Source organism: Argopecten irradians, chromosome 1 (genome assembly GCF_041381155.1).
Source record: "Argopecten irradians isolate NY chromosome 1, Ai_NY, whole genome shotgun sequence".
Lineage (NCBI taxonomy): Eukaryota > Metazoa > Mollusca > Bivalvia > Pectinida > Pectinidae > Argopecten > Argopecten irradians.
The window spans coordinates 6,712,197-6,729,354 of record NC_091134.1 but is presented as its reverse complement, the minus strand read 5'-3'; the positions used below and the strand labels follow the sequence as shown (position 1 = coordinate 6,729,354).

Here is a 17,158-nt window from a genome sequence, read left to right as displayed (position 1 = left end):
CCAGAAATGTCTATAGAGCCAAGCGCCTGTGGTTAAATTGACCTATCTCCAGAAATGTCTATAGAGCCAAGCGCCTGTGGTTAAATTGACCTATCTCCAGAAATGTCTATAGAGCCAAGCGTTTGTGGTTAAATTGAACTATCTCCAGAAATGTCTATAGAGCCATGCGCCTGTGGTTAAATTGACCTATTTCCAGAAATGTGTATAGAGCCAAACGCCTGTGGTTAAATTGACCTATCTCCAGAAATGTCTATAGAGCCAAGCGCCTGTGGTTAAATTGACCTATCTCCAGAAATGTCTATAGAGCCAAGCGCCTGTGGTTAAATTGACCTATCTCCAGAAATGTCTATAGAGCCAAGCGCCTGTGGTTAAATTGACCTATCTCCAGAAATGTCTATAGAGCCAAGCGCCTGTGGTTAAATTGACCTATCTCCAGAAATGTCTATAGAGCCAAGCGCCTGTGGTTAAATTGACCTATCTCCAGAAATGTCTATAGAGCCAAGCGCCTGTGGTTAAATTGACCTATCTCCAGAAATGTCTATAGAGCCAAGCGCCTGTGGTTAAATTGACCTATCTCCAGAAATGTCTATAGAGCCAAGCGCCTGTGGTTAAATTGACCTATCTCCAGAAATGTCTATAGAGCCAAGCGCCTGTGGTTAAATTGACCTATCTCCAGAAATGTCTATAGAGCCAAGCGCCTGTGGTTAAATTGACTATCTCCAGAAATGTTATAGAGCCAAGCGCCTGTGGTTAAATTGACCTATCTCCAGAAATGTCTATAGAGCCAAGCGCCTGTGTTAATTGACCTATCTCCAGAAATGTCTATAGAGCCAAGCGCCTGTGGTTAAATTGACCTATCTCCAGAAATGTCTATAGAGCCAAGCGCCTGTGGTTAAATTGACCTATCTCCAGAAATGTCTATAGAGCCAAGCGCCTGTGGTTAAATTGACCTATCTCCAGAAATGTCTATAGAGCCAAGCGCCTGTGGTTATATTGACCTATCTCCAGAAATGTCTATAGAGCCAAGCGCCTGTGGTTTAATTGACCTATCTCCAGAAATGTCTATAGAGCCAAGCGCCTGTGGTTAAATTGACCTATCTCCAGAAATGTGTATAGAGCCAAGCGCCTGTGGTTAAATTGACCTATCTCCAGAAATGTCTATAGAGCCAAGCGCCTGTGGTTAAATTGACCTATCTCCAGAAATGTCTATAGAGCCAAGCGCCTGTGGTTAAATTGACCTATCTCCAGAAATGTCTATAGAGCCAAGCGCCTGTGGTTAAATTGACCTATCTCCAAAATGTCTATAGAGCCAAGCGCCTGTGGTTAAATTGACCTATCTCCAGAAATGTCTATAGAGCCAAGCGCCTGTGGTTAAATTGACCTATCTCCAGAAATGTCTATAGAGCCAAGCGCCTGTGGTTAAATTGACCTATCTCCAGAAATGTCTATAGAGCCAAGCGCCCTGTGGTTAAATTGACCTATCTCCAGAAATGTCTATAGAGCCAAGCGCCTGTGGTTAAATTGACCTATCTCCAGAAATGTCTATAGAGCCAAGCGCCTGTGGTTAATTGACCTATCTCCGAAATGTCTATAGAGCCAAGCGCTGTGGTTAATTGACCTATCTCCAGAAATGTCTATAGAGCCAAGCGCCTGTGGTTAATTGACCTATCTCCAGAAATGTCTATAGAGCCAAGCGCCTGTGGTTAAATTGACCTATTTCCAGAAATGTCTATAGAGCCAAGCGCCTGTGGTTAAAATTGACTATCTCCAGAAATGTCTATAGAGCCAAGCGCCTGTGGTTAAATTGACCTATCTCCAGAAATGTCTATAGAGCCAAGCGCCTGTGGTTAAATTGACCTATCTCCAGAAATGTCTATAGAGCCAAGCGCCTGTGGTTAAATTGACCTATCTCCGGAAATGTCTATAGAGCCAAGCGCTGTGGTTAAATTGACCTATCTCCAGAAATGTTTATAGAGCCAAGCGCCTGTGGTTTAATTGACCTATCTCCAGAAATGTCTATAGAGCCAAGCGCCTGTGTTTAAATTGAACTATCTCCAGAAATGTCTATAGAGCCAAGCGCCTGTGGTTAAATTGACCTATTTCCAGAAATGTGTATAGAGCCAAGCGCCTGTGGTTAAATTGACCTATCTCCAGAAATGTCTATAGAGCCAAGCGCCTGTGGTTAAATTGACCTATCTCCAGAAATGTCTATAGAGCCAAGCGTTTGTGGTTAAATTGAACTATCTCCAGAAATGTCTATAGAGCCATGCGCCTGTGGTTAAATTGACCTATTTCCAGAAATGTCTATAGAGCCAAACGCCTGTGGTTAAATTGACCTATCTCCAGAAATGTCTATAGAGCCAAGCGCTTGTGGTTAAATTGACCTATCTCCAGAAATGTCTATAGAGCCAAGCGCCTGTGGTTAAATTGACCTATCTCCAGAAATGTCTATAGAGCCAATCGCCTGTGGTTAAATTGACCTATCTCCAGAAATGTCTATAGAGCCAAGCGCCTGTGGTTAAATTGAACTATCTCCAGAAATGTCTATAAAGCAAAGCGCCTGTGATTACATTGACCTATCTCCAGAAATGTCTATAGAGCCAAGCGCCTGTGATTACATTGACCTATCTCCAGAAATGTGTATAGAGCCAAGCGCCTGTGGTTAAATTGACCTATCTCCAGAAATGTTTATAGAGCCAAGCGCCTGTGGTTAAATTGACCTATCTCCAGAAATGTCAATAGAGCCAAGCGCCTGTGGTTATATTGATCTATCTCCAGATATGTCTAAAGAGCCAAGCGCCTGTGGTTTAAATGACCTATCTCCAGAAATGTCTATAGAGCCAAGCGCCTGTGGTTAAATTGAACTATCTCCAGAAATGTCTATAGAGCCAAGCGCCTGTGGTTAAATTGACCTTTTTCCAGAAATGTGTATAGAGCCAAGCGCCTGTGGTTAAATTGACCTATCTCCAGAAATGTCTATAGAGCCAAGCGCCTGTGGTTAAATTGACCTATCTCCAGAAATGTCTATAGAGCCAAGCGTTTGTGGTTAAATTGAACTATCTCCAGAAATGTCTATAGAGCCATGCGCCTGTGGTTAAATTGACCTATTTCCAGAAATGTCTATAGAGCCAAACGCCTGTGGTTAAATTGACCTATCTCCAGAAATGTCTATAGAGCCAAGCGCCTGTGGTTAAATTGACCTATCTCCAGAAATGTCTATAGAACCAAGCGCCTGTGGTTAAATTGACCTATCTCCAGAAATGTCTATAGAGCCAATCGCCTGTGGTTAAATTGAACTAACTCCAGAAATGTCTATAGAGCCAAGCGCCTGTGGTTAAATTGAACTATCTCCAGAAATGTCTATAAAGCAAAGCGCCTGTGATTACATTGACCTATCTCCAGAAATGTCTATAGAGCCAAGCGCTTGTGGTTAAATTGACCTATCTCCAGAAATGTCTATAGAGCCAAGCGCCTGTGGTTATATTGACCTATCTCCTGAAATGTCTATAGAGCCAACCGCCTGTGGTTTAACTGACCTATCTCCAGAAATGTCTATAGAGCCAAGCGCCTGTGGTTAAATTGACCTATTTCCAGAAATGTCTATAGGGCCAAGCGCCTGTGGTTAAATTGGCCTATCTCCAGAAATGTCTATAGAGCCAAGCGTTTGTGGTTAAATTGAACTATCTCCAGAAATGTCTATAGAGCCAAGCGTTTGTGGTTAAATTGACCTATCTCCAGAAATGTCTATAGAGCCAAGCGCCTGTGGTTATATTGACCTATCTCCTGAAATGTCTATAGAGCCAACCGCCTGTGGTTTAATTGACCTATCTCCAGAAATGTCTATAGAGCCAAGCGCCTGTGGTTAAATTGACCTATTTCCAGAAATGTCTATAGAGCCAAGCGCCTGTGGTTAAATTGGCCTATCTCCAGAAATGTCTATAGATCCAAGCGTTTGTGGTTAAATTGAACTATCTCCAGAAATGTCTATAGAGCCATGCGCCTGTGGTTAAATTGACCTATTTACAGAAATGTATATAGAGCCAAGCGCCTGTGGTTAAATTGACCTATTTCCAGAAATGTCTATAGAGCCAAGCGTCTTTGGTTAAATTGACCTATCTCCAGAAATGTCTATAGAGCCAAGCGCCTGTGGTTAAATTGACCTATCTCCAGAAATGTCTATAGAGCCAAGCGCCTGTGGTTAAATTGACCTATCTCCGGAAATGTCTATAGAGCCAAGCGCTTGTGGTTAAATTGACCTATCTCCAGAAATGTCTATAGAGCCAAGCGCCTGTGGTTATATTGACCTATCTCCTGATATGTCTATAGAGCCAACCGCCTGTGGTTTAATTGACCTATCTCCAGAAATGTCTATAGAGCCAAGCGCCTGTGGTTAAGTTGACCTATCTCCAGAAATGTCTATAGAGCAAAGCGCGTGTGATTACATTGACCTATTTTCAGAAATGTCTATAGAGCCAAGCACCTGTGGTTAATTTGACCTATATCCAGAAATGTCTATAGAGCCAAGCGCCTGTGGTTAAATTGACTTATCTCCAGAAATGTCTATAGAGCCAAGCGTTTGTGGTTAAATTGAACTATCTCCAGAAATGTCTATAGAGCCATGCGCCTGTGGTTAAATTGACCTATTTCCAGAAATGTCTATAGAGCCAAACGCCTGTGGTTAAATTGACCTATCTCCAGAAATGTCTATAGAGCCAAGCGCCTGTGGTTAAATTGACCTATCTCCAGAAATGTCTATAAAGCCAAGCGCTTGTGGTTAAATTGACCTATCTCCAGAAATGTTTATAGAGCAAAGCGCCTGTGGTTTAATTGACCAATCTCCAGAAATGTCTATAGAGCCAAGCGCCTGTGGTTAAATTGAACTATCTCCAGAAATGTCTATAGAGCCAAGCGCCTGTGGTTAAATTGACCTATCTCCAGAAATGTCTATAGAGCCAAGCGCCTGTGGTTAAATTGATCTATCTCCAGAAATGTCTATAGAGCCAAGCGCCCGTGGTTAAATTAGCCCTCTTAGATGTGTGTCTTATCTCTCGACCAACCACCAAAATACTCTCTGTATTAGCTCTAGGGACAGTAAATTGATCTATGACGTCACTTATTGATATTGACCATTTATGATTAGCTATTCGATTTCTATGTTTGTGCGTACCATTCTGATTGAATATCTTGATTCTCTGCAACAATTTCAGACAAATGAGATACCGAATACTTAACTTTAAATATGTTCAGGTTGTATTGGAACATTATCTTGTCTGTTGAACACCATATTACCAGATATAATTTATAGGTACATTCCGTACACTTCTTCTATACAACAAAACTAGATTCCAACACAGCGTATATTGCTCTAGCAGATATACCAGCAACACATCAGTCATGCACTATAGAAAATATAAACACGTTTAACAAATAAATAGTGACAGCCTTGTTTAAAGATTAAGTCTGTATCTATACTTGGCCTCCAGGGGAGATAAGTGAGAGTAGTCCTCAACTTCAATAAGGATGAGGATAACAGTTTTACCTTTTACAACACAAACTAAAATTCTGATTGTAATCAGACCTTGCATATTACTTCACCCTGATGGAATATGAATTTAAAATATCGTTATTGTCATAGTACATCGGAATGGTGTGAGGGGGTTTATGTATATACATCTGGTGTTTCCTCTTCTCTAACAAGTTCATTATGACCAAAACGCGTGTCGCGATTAGGAACTGACAGGTGTATCTGAGAAGGAGTTACATCCAGGTTTATTTTACATGCAACAATTGAATAAAACGACAAAAAATTAATTAGTGTAAATGTCCCGATTCCCGATTTCAGGAGTCGCTTTTATTGTAGATATAACGACGGTGAATGTAACCACTAATCACGAATGGGTAAATGTAAATCAAGCAAAATGTCTCAGGCTTGTGTTGGGGTTAATGGAGACTGGGATTAAAGTCTTGTTCAGTTTACTACGGTAGCCTGTTAGGGTCACATTGAAAAAATATTATGTCCTTATAACGACTTAGTATATCGTAATGACGACTTAGTTATGTCGTTAAAACGACTTAGTTATGTCGTAATAACGACTTAGTATCTCGTAATTGTAATGATATAACATTTATTATGAATTCCGGATATTTGGTCCGTTCCGGAACTATCTAACAGCCATATGCTTCGATAATTAGGCACCGCCAAAGCACATGGTCAGACCTACCTGATGGACGCCGCCATGCTGTAATTGTCTAGAGTTTGAGTTGGTTAATAGGCCTACTGAGAATGAACTTGATTCAATGATTGTTACATGGTGTCAGAAGATGGAGCACAAGCTACCTACACCGAAGACCTTGTCATTTGAAGGAAATGTTTCCGAGAATTGGAGGAGATGGTTGTAACAGTTCCGACTGTACATGACCGCTACCGCCGGAGATGAGCTAGAGGAGGAAAAACAATGTGCTACATTCCTCACGTTAGCAGGTGAGACAGCAGTTGAAATATTCAACACTATGACATTTACAGCAGATGAGCAAGATAAAATTGCAAGTTTGATTGAGAAATTTACAACCTATTGTTCGCCAAAGAAAAATGTTACTTATGAACGCCACGTGTTCAACAGTAGAAGTCAAAAAAACTGATGAAACATTTGATGAATTTCTTACTGAAATGAGAATATTGATAAAGAGCTGTGAATTTGGTGACTTGAAAGATGGTATACTCCGAGACAAAATTGCTGAAGGAATTAGAAGTGATGCGCTACGAGCAAGGTTATTACGCGAGAGTGACCTGAGTTTACAAAAATGCATTGACTTATGTAAAGCCGCGTCCATGACCGAAAAACACATGAAAACATTAGCCTTAGCTGAAAGCAAGGAGCAAGATATTGATAACATCAGATCGCGAGGTAAAGTGAGAGGGAACAGTAGAAATTCTGGCCGAGGGGGACCGTCTCGAAAGGCAACTCCAGGTGACCGCCAGTCTAGACAAACATCAAACACGTGTTCGTACTGCGCTATGGTACATCGAGGAAACCTGTCTCCAGCGAGAGGGCAGACATGCAGAAAGTGTGGGAAAAGAAACCATTTTGCTAAAGCATGCAAATCAAAACAGAAATTTACAGACAAACCTACACAACAAGTGAATGTTGTAGAACATATTGAACATGAACTATTCATAGACTCTGTGGAATGTAATGAAGGGAACACATGGATAGCTCCACTAGAAATCCAAGGAAACCTGATACCGCTTAAGATAGATACAGGATCAGACGTAAACATCATTCCGAAGAACGAGTTTGACAAGATGAGAAATAAACCTCGGATACACAAAACGAAGTTGAAACTTACAGCATACAATGCAGGCCCCATAGAAGCTATAGGACAATGTCTGTGCGAAGTAAAACACAAGAACAAGAAACACACAGTGTTATTCATCATATGTCCAGGCAATGTAAAACCAATCATTGGAAGAAACAGTAGTGAGGCGTTAGGACTAGTTCACTTAGTGCTTGCTGTTGAAAAGCAGAATTCCAAGAACTGTGACAGTTATAAAAAAAAGTGAAAGTAGACCAACCTAAAGTGAAACCAGAACAGCTCACCAAGGAAAATATTGAAATTGACTACGAAGACGTATTTCATGGATTAGGATGTCTACCAGGGAAAGTTTCAATTAAAACTGTACCAAATGCTGAACCAACTGTTGAAGCATGTAGAAAGATTCCATTTGCTCAGCATGATCAAGTCAAGAAGGAATTAGATATGATGATTGATATGAAGGTTATAGAGAAAGTTGAAAAACCTACAGAATGGGTAAGCCCTTTGGTAATCGTACCAAAACCTAATGAAAATCTCCGCCTTTGTCTTGACCCTAGAAATTTGAACCAGTACTTCAGAAGAGAACATTATAAACTTCCAACTCGAGAGGAAATCATGTCGAGATTTGCCGGAGCAAAATACTTCTCAAAGTTAGACGCGTCGAGTGGATTCTGGCAAATTCATCTGGATGAAGATAGCGCTGATTTGTGCACATTTATAACACCGTTCGGAAGATACCGCTTTAAGAGACTACCATTTGGGATTCCGTGTGCCCCAGCAATGTATCACCGAATAATTCACACGCTGTTTGAAAACCTGTCAGTGGTAGATACATCTATGGATGATATCATAATATGTGGATCTTCAATCCAGGAACATGATGCGCGTGTTAAACAGGTGCTCGACATTTCGAGAAAATCAAATTTCAAACTCAACAGTCACAAGAGTGTGATTGGAGTACAAAAACTGACATTCCTAGGTGACACAATAACCTCAGAAGGAATCAAACCTGACAGCAAAAAGGTTACAGCTATTGTCGCGATGGAGAGACCAGAAGACAAAAAATCACTACAGAGATTTCTTGGAATGGTTAACTACTTAGCCAGATTTGTACCTGAACTCTCCAGTAGAGCAGAGCCTCTCAGAAAGTTACTAGTCAAAGACAATGAATGGATATGGGATCAACCTCAGCAGAGAGCCTTTGAAGAGCTAAAAACTCTAGTTTCCCATGAGCCTGTGCTCAAATTCTATGATCCTACCAAAGAAATCCGAGTGTCCGCAGATGCGAGTCAGACTGGACTGGGGGCAGTTCTACTTCAAAGACATGAAAATGAATGGCTACCTGTCGCTTACGCATCGAGGTCAGTTACTGAGTGTGAAAGTCGATACGCACCAATAGAACGCGAGGCCCTAGCATTAACATTCGCATGTGAGCGCTTTCACCAGTACATTTACGGTACTACATTTGAAGCCGAGACAGATCACAAACCATTGGTTGCGATATTTTCAAAGTCGTTTAATGAGTGTCCACCAAGAATACAGCGTATGAGATTGAGACTACAGAAATATGATTTTCGACTGTTCCATACGCCAGGTAAATACATGTACACAGCTGACACACTCTCAAGAGCAGCAGTGAAGGAATGTTGTGATAAATCAACACGAGCTCTGAATGAGGATGTTGAAATGTATGTGAACTGTGTATACGAGTCGTTACCAGTGACTGAAACAAAACTGGATGAGATACGTGCAGCCACACAACAAGATGGAACACTGAACAGACTAGCAAGAGTCATTATTGAAGGCTGGCCAGAGGAAAGACGTGATTGTACAGCTGATATGATTCCATATTGGAACTTCCGTGATGAACTTACTGTTATCAACTGACTCCTGTTCAAAGGTACACGTCTTATCATTCCGCTAAAACTACGGAAAGAGATGCTAGTGAAAATTCACCACGGACACCTTGGTAGAGAGAAATGTAAGAAACGTGCTCGTGAAGTACTATTTTGGCCAAACATGAACGATGAAATCAACAACATGGTTGATAGTTGTGAAGTATGTCAGAAATATGCTATGAGACAACAAGCCGAACCACTGAACCCTACACCAGCATCAAACTCAGCATGGGAGCATGTCTCAACAGATTTGTTCTCATTAGATGGGAAAGATTACGTCGTCACTTGTGACAGCTACTCTAATTACCCAGAAGTTTTGTTACTTCCAAACCAGACAGCGACATCAGTCATCAATGCTCTGAAAAGCATATTTTCGCGCCACGGAATACCACAGGTACACACCAGTGACAATGGTCCTTGTTACAGTTGTAGAGAATTTAAAGACTCACTTTGTAAGAGATTGGGACATTAAACATGTCACCAGCAGTCCTAGATATGCGCAGTCAAACGGACTCGCCGAAAAAACTGTCCAAACGATGAAGAATATGATGAAAAAATGTCGAGAGAGCCAACACGATATTCATTTGGCATTATTAGTGTATAGAACTACACCGCTAGAAAATGGACACTCTCCTACAGAATTACTTAAGGGTAGACGACTCAAATCAAATCTACCAGAATCGTCAAAGGTCAGAAACAAGGACAGAAAGGCTATAGAAGGTAAAAAGTGGCGGGAAAGTCAGAAAGAGCGTCAGAAGTAGTATTATGACAAACGTTACCATGTCAAGTTACAAGATAAGCTTGTACCAGGGGACCAGGTGAGAGTCCGAGAGCCAAGTGCACAGTCCTGGTCAGATCGCGCTTCAGTTGTTCGCGAAGTAAGCCCAAGGTCATATGTGATACGCAGAAATCGTAAACATCTTAAGTTGATTCCAAATCATGAGGATGTGATGAGTCGCATACCGGAACCAGTCATTGTGGATAAGCCGGATCAGACATGATTTTCTGATTTTGCTGATGCTGATGACGGGAATCGGCAATAACACCAGTTCTACAACCAGACCATACCAGATCAGGAAGAACTGTCGGGAAGCCCAAAAGACTTATTGAACAGTGTTAATTACATAGTTTATGAATCATGTTCATACGTTGTGGATTTTAAAGTTAATTTACTCAGTTCAAACGCGAACTATAAGTAAAGTTCCTAGATATATATTATCTGTGTAATGACACATATAACAAAGACTGGTTAACATTAATAGTTTATTAGTTCATACAATGTCCAGTAAGTAGCTGTAACATCGGCGATCCAAACATCTTGGTGAAGGGATGTAATTATATAACATTTATTATGAATTCCGGATATATGGTCCGTTCCGGTGTAACGTTGAAAATGGACCTCCATTGAAAATTGACCTCGGGTCAGTTTTCAACGTTGAAAACGGACCCCAAATGCCGTTGAAAATTGAACATGCCGTTGAAAATTGACGGTGTCTAGGGTCAATTCTCAACGGCAGGTCTGTTGAAAAATGACCGTTGAAAAATGACCTTGGCAAACTATCAACGGATGGTCTGTTGAAATATGATCCTAGTACATTCACATATATAACTGTTGCACAAACTCTGTTATCGCCATTCCTAATATAAGCGACCCTTCTATGCTGGTATTTATATTACGTAATCACCTCCATTTGAATTGAAATTTGGTATTGTTATCATCGTAACAATTAGATACATCAATTAAATATTTTAGGTGCTTGTATGTTTATTATGGAGAATACGGCACTACAAAACTTTCATTTTTTCTATAGTCATTTTGTTCGTCCGTGTAGATAATGTTAATTTAATTGTTCTCAGACTGAGGAATTGCTATATAACACTGAGGTAACGTAGTAAATAAAAAGGAATTGTTGTTGTCAACTGCATGCAAAGTTTGTACTATGTGGTGTTCACTTCCGAGTACCAGTGGAAAGTGTTACAAAACTATAATTATGGGATATTATTAATTTGTTTCTTAATGATTTTTTATGATTATATTTTCGACGATTTAACGTTTGTCAGATATTCAGTAATTGTTAATATATATTTATTCCCTGCAATACAAGAATGCATGTATTATATATCTGCTTTCGGATCAGTTATGTTGTGTTCTGCGTATGGTTGTGTTGTGTTGTTGTGTTGTTTTGTGGTTGTGTGTTTTGTGTTCTGTGTTGTTTGCTGTGTGGTGTTGTTGTGTGTTGTTTTGTTGTTGTGTGATGTTGTGTTGTTATGTTGTGTGGTGTTGTGTTGTTGTGTTGTTATGTGTGGTTGTGTCATGTTATTGTGTTGTGTCATTGGTGTGTTGTTGTGTTGTGTGTTGTTGTGTTGTGAGTTGTTGTGTGCTGTGTTTTGTTGTTGTGTGTTGTGTTGTTGTTCCGTGTTTGTGCAGTGTTGTTACGTGATGTTTTTGTGATGTGTTGTTGCGTTATGTTGTGTGATGTTGTCGGGTGTTGTGTTGTTGTGTATTGTTGTGTTGTTAGGTGGTGTTGTATTGTTGTTATGTTATGTGTTGTGTGTTGATGTGATGTGTTGTGTGATGTGTTGTTGTGTGATTTTGTGTTGTGTTATGTTGTGTGATGTTGTCGTGTGTTGTGTTGTTGTGTTATTGTGTTGTTTTTGGGTGGTGTTGTATTGTTTTTGCGTGGTTGTGTTGTGTGTTGTGTTATGTGTTGTTGTATGATGTTTTGTTGTGATGTGTTGTGAGGTGTGTTGTGTTTTTGTGGTGTTGTGTGTTGTTGTTGGGTGGTGTTGTGTTGTTGTTGCATGTTTGTGTGATGTATATTTGTGTTATGTTGTGTTGTGTGATGTGCTGTTGTGTGATGTTGTGTTGTGTGATGTTGTGTTGTGTTGTTGTTGTTGGATGTTGTGGTATTGTTGTTGCATGGTTGTGTGTTGTAGTGTGGTTGTGTGTTGTGGTGTGGTTGTGTTGTGTGTTGTTGTGTTTTATGATGTTTTGTTGTGATGTTGTGTCGTGTTGTTGTGTAATTTGTCTTGTGTTGTGTGTTTTGTGATGTTTTGTTTAGTGTGATGCATTGTTGTGTTGTGTGATGTTATGTTGTGTGATGTTATGTTGTTTGATGTTGTATTGTGTGATGTTGTGTTATTTTGTTGTGTTTTGTTGTGTGATGTGATGTGTTGTTGTGTGGTGTTGTGTTGTGTGGTGTTGTGTTGTGTAGTGTTGTTGTGTTGTTGGTGTGTTGCTGTGCTGTGTGATGTTGTGTGGTTTCGTGGTGTTGTGGTGTCGTGTTGTGTTGTTGTGTAAAAACAAGTTCTTATAGGGTCACTTTTCAACGGGGTCTATTTTCAACGGGTCGGTGTAAAAAGTGCGCTGAAAGTTCAGTTTTCAACGGTTTTCGGGGTCATTTTTCAACGTTGTAAAATGACCCGAGGTCAGTTTTCAACGGGGGTCCATTTTCAACGTTACACCGGAACTATCTAACAGCCATATGCTTCGATAATTAGGCACCGCCAAAGCACATGGTCAGACCTACCTGATGGACGCCGTAATTGTCTAGAGTTTAAGTTGGTTAATAAACCATTTACTGAGAATGAACTTGATTCATTGATTGTTACAGTAATAACGACTTACCTATGTCGTTAAAACGACTTAGTATGTCGTAATAACGACTTAGTATCTCGTTATAACGACTTAGCTATGTCGTTATTGCTACATACTAAGCCGTTTACTAAGTCGTTATAACGACTTAGCTATGTCGTTAAAACGACTTACCTATGTCTGTAAAAAGTCTGTAACAGCATTAACTATATAAAATTCGACTACCTGGCGAAAATAAATGTGCTTCGTCTGATGCTCATATTCGGATAGTCTTTTGTGTTCAAGGTGTATTTTACAGATAGGCATTGTCTAAACGTGTCGCAGTTGGAACGTGTCTTGTCCGGTAAGCGATTACCCTCTATATACCGAATGGTACAGTGCAGTTTTATACCGGAAATCAAGTTCGGATGGTCTCAAATATTTCACCAGTCATGCATAAGTGGAATAGTCGGTTCGTTTGATCACTCGTCGGTTATATGTAATGTCAGCAGGCAGAGCTTTGCGTAGGATTTCCCGCTACGATGTGGTACGGAGGCTGAGAGAGTTCCCGCGTCAGATCTATCGATATTATATAGGACTTACAGATATCAGCTAGTGACGACAGTTTCCGACAGAGTCTGTCCGTGGGATGCGGTGCACTGTATTAATGTAGGATTGATTTAGGAGTCGACTATGATGTATAGTTTCATGTAGTTGTCGGAATTGTAACGCCGATTAATTGAGGACAGGTGAAGATAGTTATGAGAATCAAGTACACTCGGATTGCTGAAAATATTTTAGTGTGAGATAAAATTTAGTAGATTTTCTCGGACTTGAAATCCCCTTTGTAGCAGCATTAAGTTGGTGTGGAGACACAAGTCTGATTTCAATCCAACCTAGAAATAAATCCAGTGAAAATAAACGCAATACGATCATTTATCAGTGACAGTAACAGACTCTTTTTAATCCATGTTAGAGTTTGGATTGTAGTATATCATTTCTCAGGATTATATAGAGTTGGCTGTATGTATTAATTCCACACACGACACGGGGATATATGGCCGTTTGATTGTACTGCCCGCATTAACAGGTGAGATTGTTGTCCTTTTTTCCGTTTTTTGTTTTATTTTACAACATCTGCTCCATATTCCGTTTTCTATCTTCTGTATGCTTGTTTATTATGAATGCTAAAGGTAAGCAAATACTTAACTTTTAGTCTATAAAACGTTCAAATAGTACATTAAGCTTGTACACAGAACATTATATCTGCTCAATCAAACAGCGGACTAACATGGAACTGGAACAGACTACTATGTTTTCAATGTCATCTTCAAAAATGAAGTGGGTATACAATAAAAAAAGTTTCTTTTTTTTTTGCATTTGATAAAAAAATGAAGGAATTTTCATAAAATCGGTCTATCCTAAATTACACGTATAGCGTTAAAGGCTATGTCGGTTTACAACAAGATTCTAATTACAATCAAAGTACTGAAAGTACTCATAGTCAGGCATGCCTAGCGATATAGGTCATATATACACGTAGCATTAATAGGTAATGTACTACGGTAATACTTTTAATTTCCTCATGCTTTTATCAATGTAGTCAGACAAGTCAACAAAATTATTCAATAGTGTTCTTTTCACATTTGATTATCTTATACTAAAACAATATGCCGAGTGTTAATAAAATATCTTTGATATCATTCAATATCAAATACGGGGTACTGTTCATTTAATATCCTTTACAAATTAGAATTCCCATAGGCACAGTAATAGCTGATGGAGAATTAGAGATTTTCATTGCTGTTTTTATCAGGTCATGTGGTTGTCAAAATTTGTGACAATAACGGTTAACTTCTTGTATCAATCACACAATGTTTCATTATATATTGTAGCATTTACTGCAGTTGTGATAGAGGTAACTTTATGGAATGTACATGCAAGTATTTAATGAACAATTAACACTATTATTTACACTTATAGTTTTATTACAAAATTTGAAAAAGATACTGTATTGTCGTGGAACATTTAAGCAGATTATCATCATGAAACACATTTGTATAATGTAATACAAAATGAATTTTAAGATTTCACTGTTATTGCTGAATCATCTTGCGATGAAATAAAATCATTAAAGCTTAGAAAAAAGTTCAACATACATTTTGTTATCATGTCAGTGAGGCTATTTTACATGTTCATTGGAATGTTATTGCCAACACATTGCTAGTTATGTTAAATTGAGGTAACAATTGCAAATAAAAAAAGATCTGTAAATTCCTACAGCTCAAGAGAGTGCGGTGATGCAAAAACTGGGTATGTTCCAGCTTTTTGAGAACAATGAAAATTTTTAAAAATGTATATTTTTTCTGCCATTCAACAGAAGTTATTATCCAGTGATTAATATATGTTTTACTTGTAATTTTACAAATTGAAAATAACACAAAAATCTTATTTTGCATAAGGAAACCATATCTGTTTAACTGTAAAATTCTATTAAATGTTAAACATAACAATGCATCTCTGATATACTAGTTACTACACATGCAGTATCCATTTTAAATCATCTATCGATTTCAACACTGATATTATCTATTATAAATCATGTACTGACTTCAATACTTGTAGTATCCAACATCTAATGATTTCTACTCATTATTTGTCAAACATAAATCATCTACTGATTGATTTCAACACTTTCTTCTATTAACTTCTATACTAACATAAATCATCTACTGATTTCTACACTAGAAGTATCCATCATAAATCATCTACTGATTTCTACACTAGAAGTATCTACTGATTTCTACATCAATAATCATCTACTGATTTCTACACATTAAGAATCCATCATAAATCATCTACTGATTTCTACACATAAATTGTCCACAATAAATCATCTACTGATTTCTTCACATTAAGTATCAATCATAAACCATCTACTGATTTCTACACTAGAAGTATCCATCATAAATCATCTTCTGATTTCTACACATAAATTGACCATAATAAATCATCTACTTATTCTACACTAGAAGTACCATAATAAATCATCTACTGATTCATCCTAGATGTCAATTCTTATTGTTTTTCACAATATTTAGGAAAGTAGGTCACACTGATCTAATTTTACAAAATTCATGTTCGGTATGTTTTGGTCATCCCAGATATCAATTCTTATTGTTCTATAACAATATATAGAAAATTAGGTCACACTGACCTAATTTTGCAAAATTCCCCTTCATCATCTATTGGTCACCCCAAATGTCAATTTTCATTGTCCTGTGGTAATTTTTAAAAAAGTAGGTCACACTGACCTAATTTTACAAAATTCATGTTCGTTGTGTTTTGGTCATCCCAGTTATCAATTCTTATTGTTCTATCACAATATGTAGAAAAGTAGGTCACACTGACCTAATTTTACAAAATTCATGTTCGGTGTGTGTTTTGGTCATCCCAGATATCAATTCTTATTGTTCTATCACATTATGTAGAAAAGTAGGTCACACTGACCTAATTTTACCAAATTCATGTTCGGTGTGTTTTGTTCATCCCAGATATCAATTCTTATTGTTCTATTACAATATGTAGAAAAGTAGGTCACACCGACCTAATTTTGAAAATTCAAAAATGCAAGATCAGTAAGTTTCGCACTCATCTCAGATATCAATTTCTTTGGTCCTATGATAATATTTAAATATTAAGTATTATTTAAATTTAATGTACTAACAATGACCATATTTTGTTTGTTGTTTCTCCTGAATGTCGTTTTTAGGTCACCTGAGACGAAGTCTCAGTTGACCTATTCTTGTCGTCTGTTGTCCGTCGTCGTGCGTCAAAATATTACAAGGAGTCAACTTATTTTAGGTGTATAGGTTCCATAATAATTGGATCAATATATAAATTGCCACAAGATGAATTTGCCCTTGCTTTCTCACCTTTCAGTGTGCTAGTTTCATATGGCGGCGGGGAGTTTATGTCTTAGATATTTTCTATTTTTTTTTTGCACTTTGTTCTTTATTTATGCATCAGAACTCAGGTGACCGGTAAGGCCCTTGGGCCTCTTGTTATTGTTATGCGACAATTTCAGAAAAATAGGTCACACTCATGAGTCATGATTATAGACGTCTTTCTGTGTTATAACTATTTTATCTATTGATCATTCAAAGATTCAAAGTAATGTCAATCAAACCAAACATAAATTCATTACAGGTTTTACATTTAGAATTTTAAAATTTGTTAACATTTACTACACTTATGCTAAAAAATGTGCTAGGCCTCATGTTGTCTACAAAGTCTGAAAAAGACATTTGTCACCAACCAAATTTTATCAGCAACTTAAAGCTCCAGGAATGTTAAACTGGATAGGAACCAG

At 38.4% G+C, this 17,158-nt stretch overlaps 1 protein-coding gene across 1 annotated transcript; it reads left to right on the top strand.

Annotated features, from left to right (window-relative positions):
- Nucleotides 1-6,589: 6,589 nt before the first annotated feature.
- Nucleotides 6,590-7,561, top strand: LOC138309047 (uncharacterized). The gene has a single exon (XM_069250151.1). The coding sequence runs from the start codon at nucleotides 6,590-6,592 to the stop codon at nucleotides 7,559-7,561; it is 972 nt and encodes a 323-aa protein (XP_069106252.1).
- Nucleotides 7,562-17,158: the final 9,597 nt, after the last annotated feature.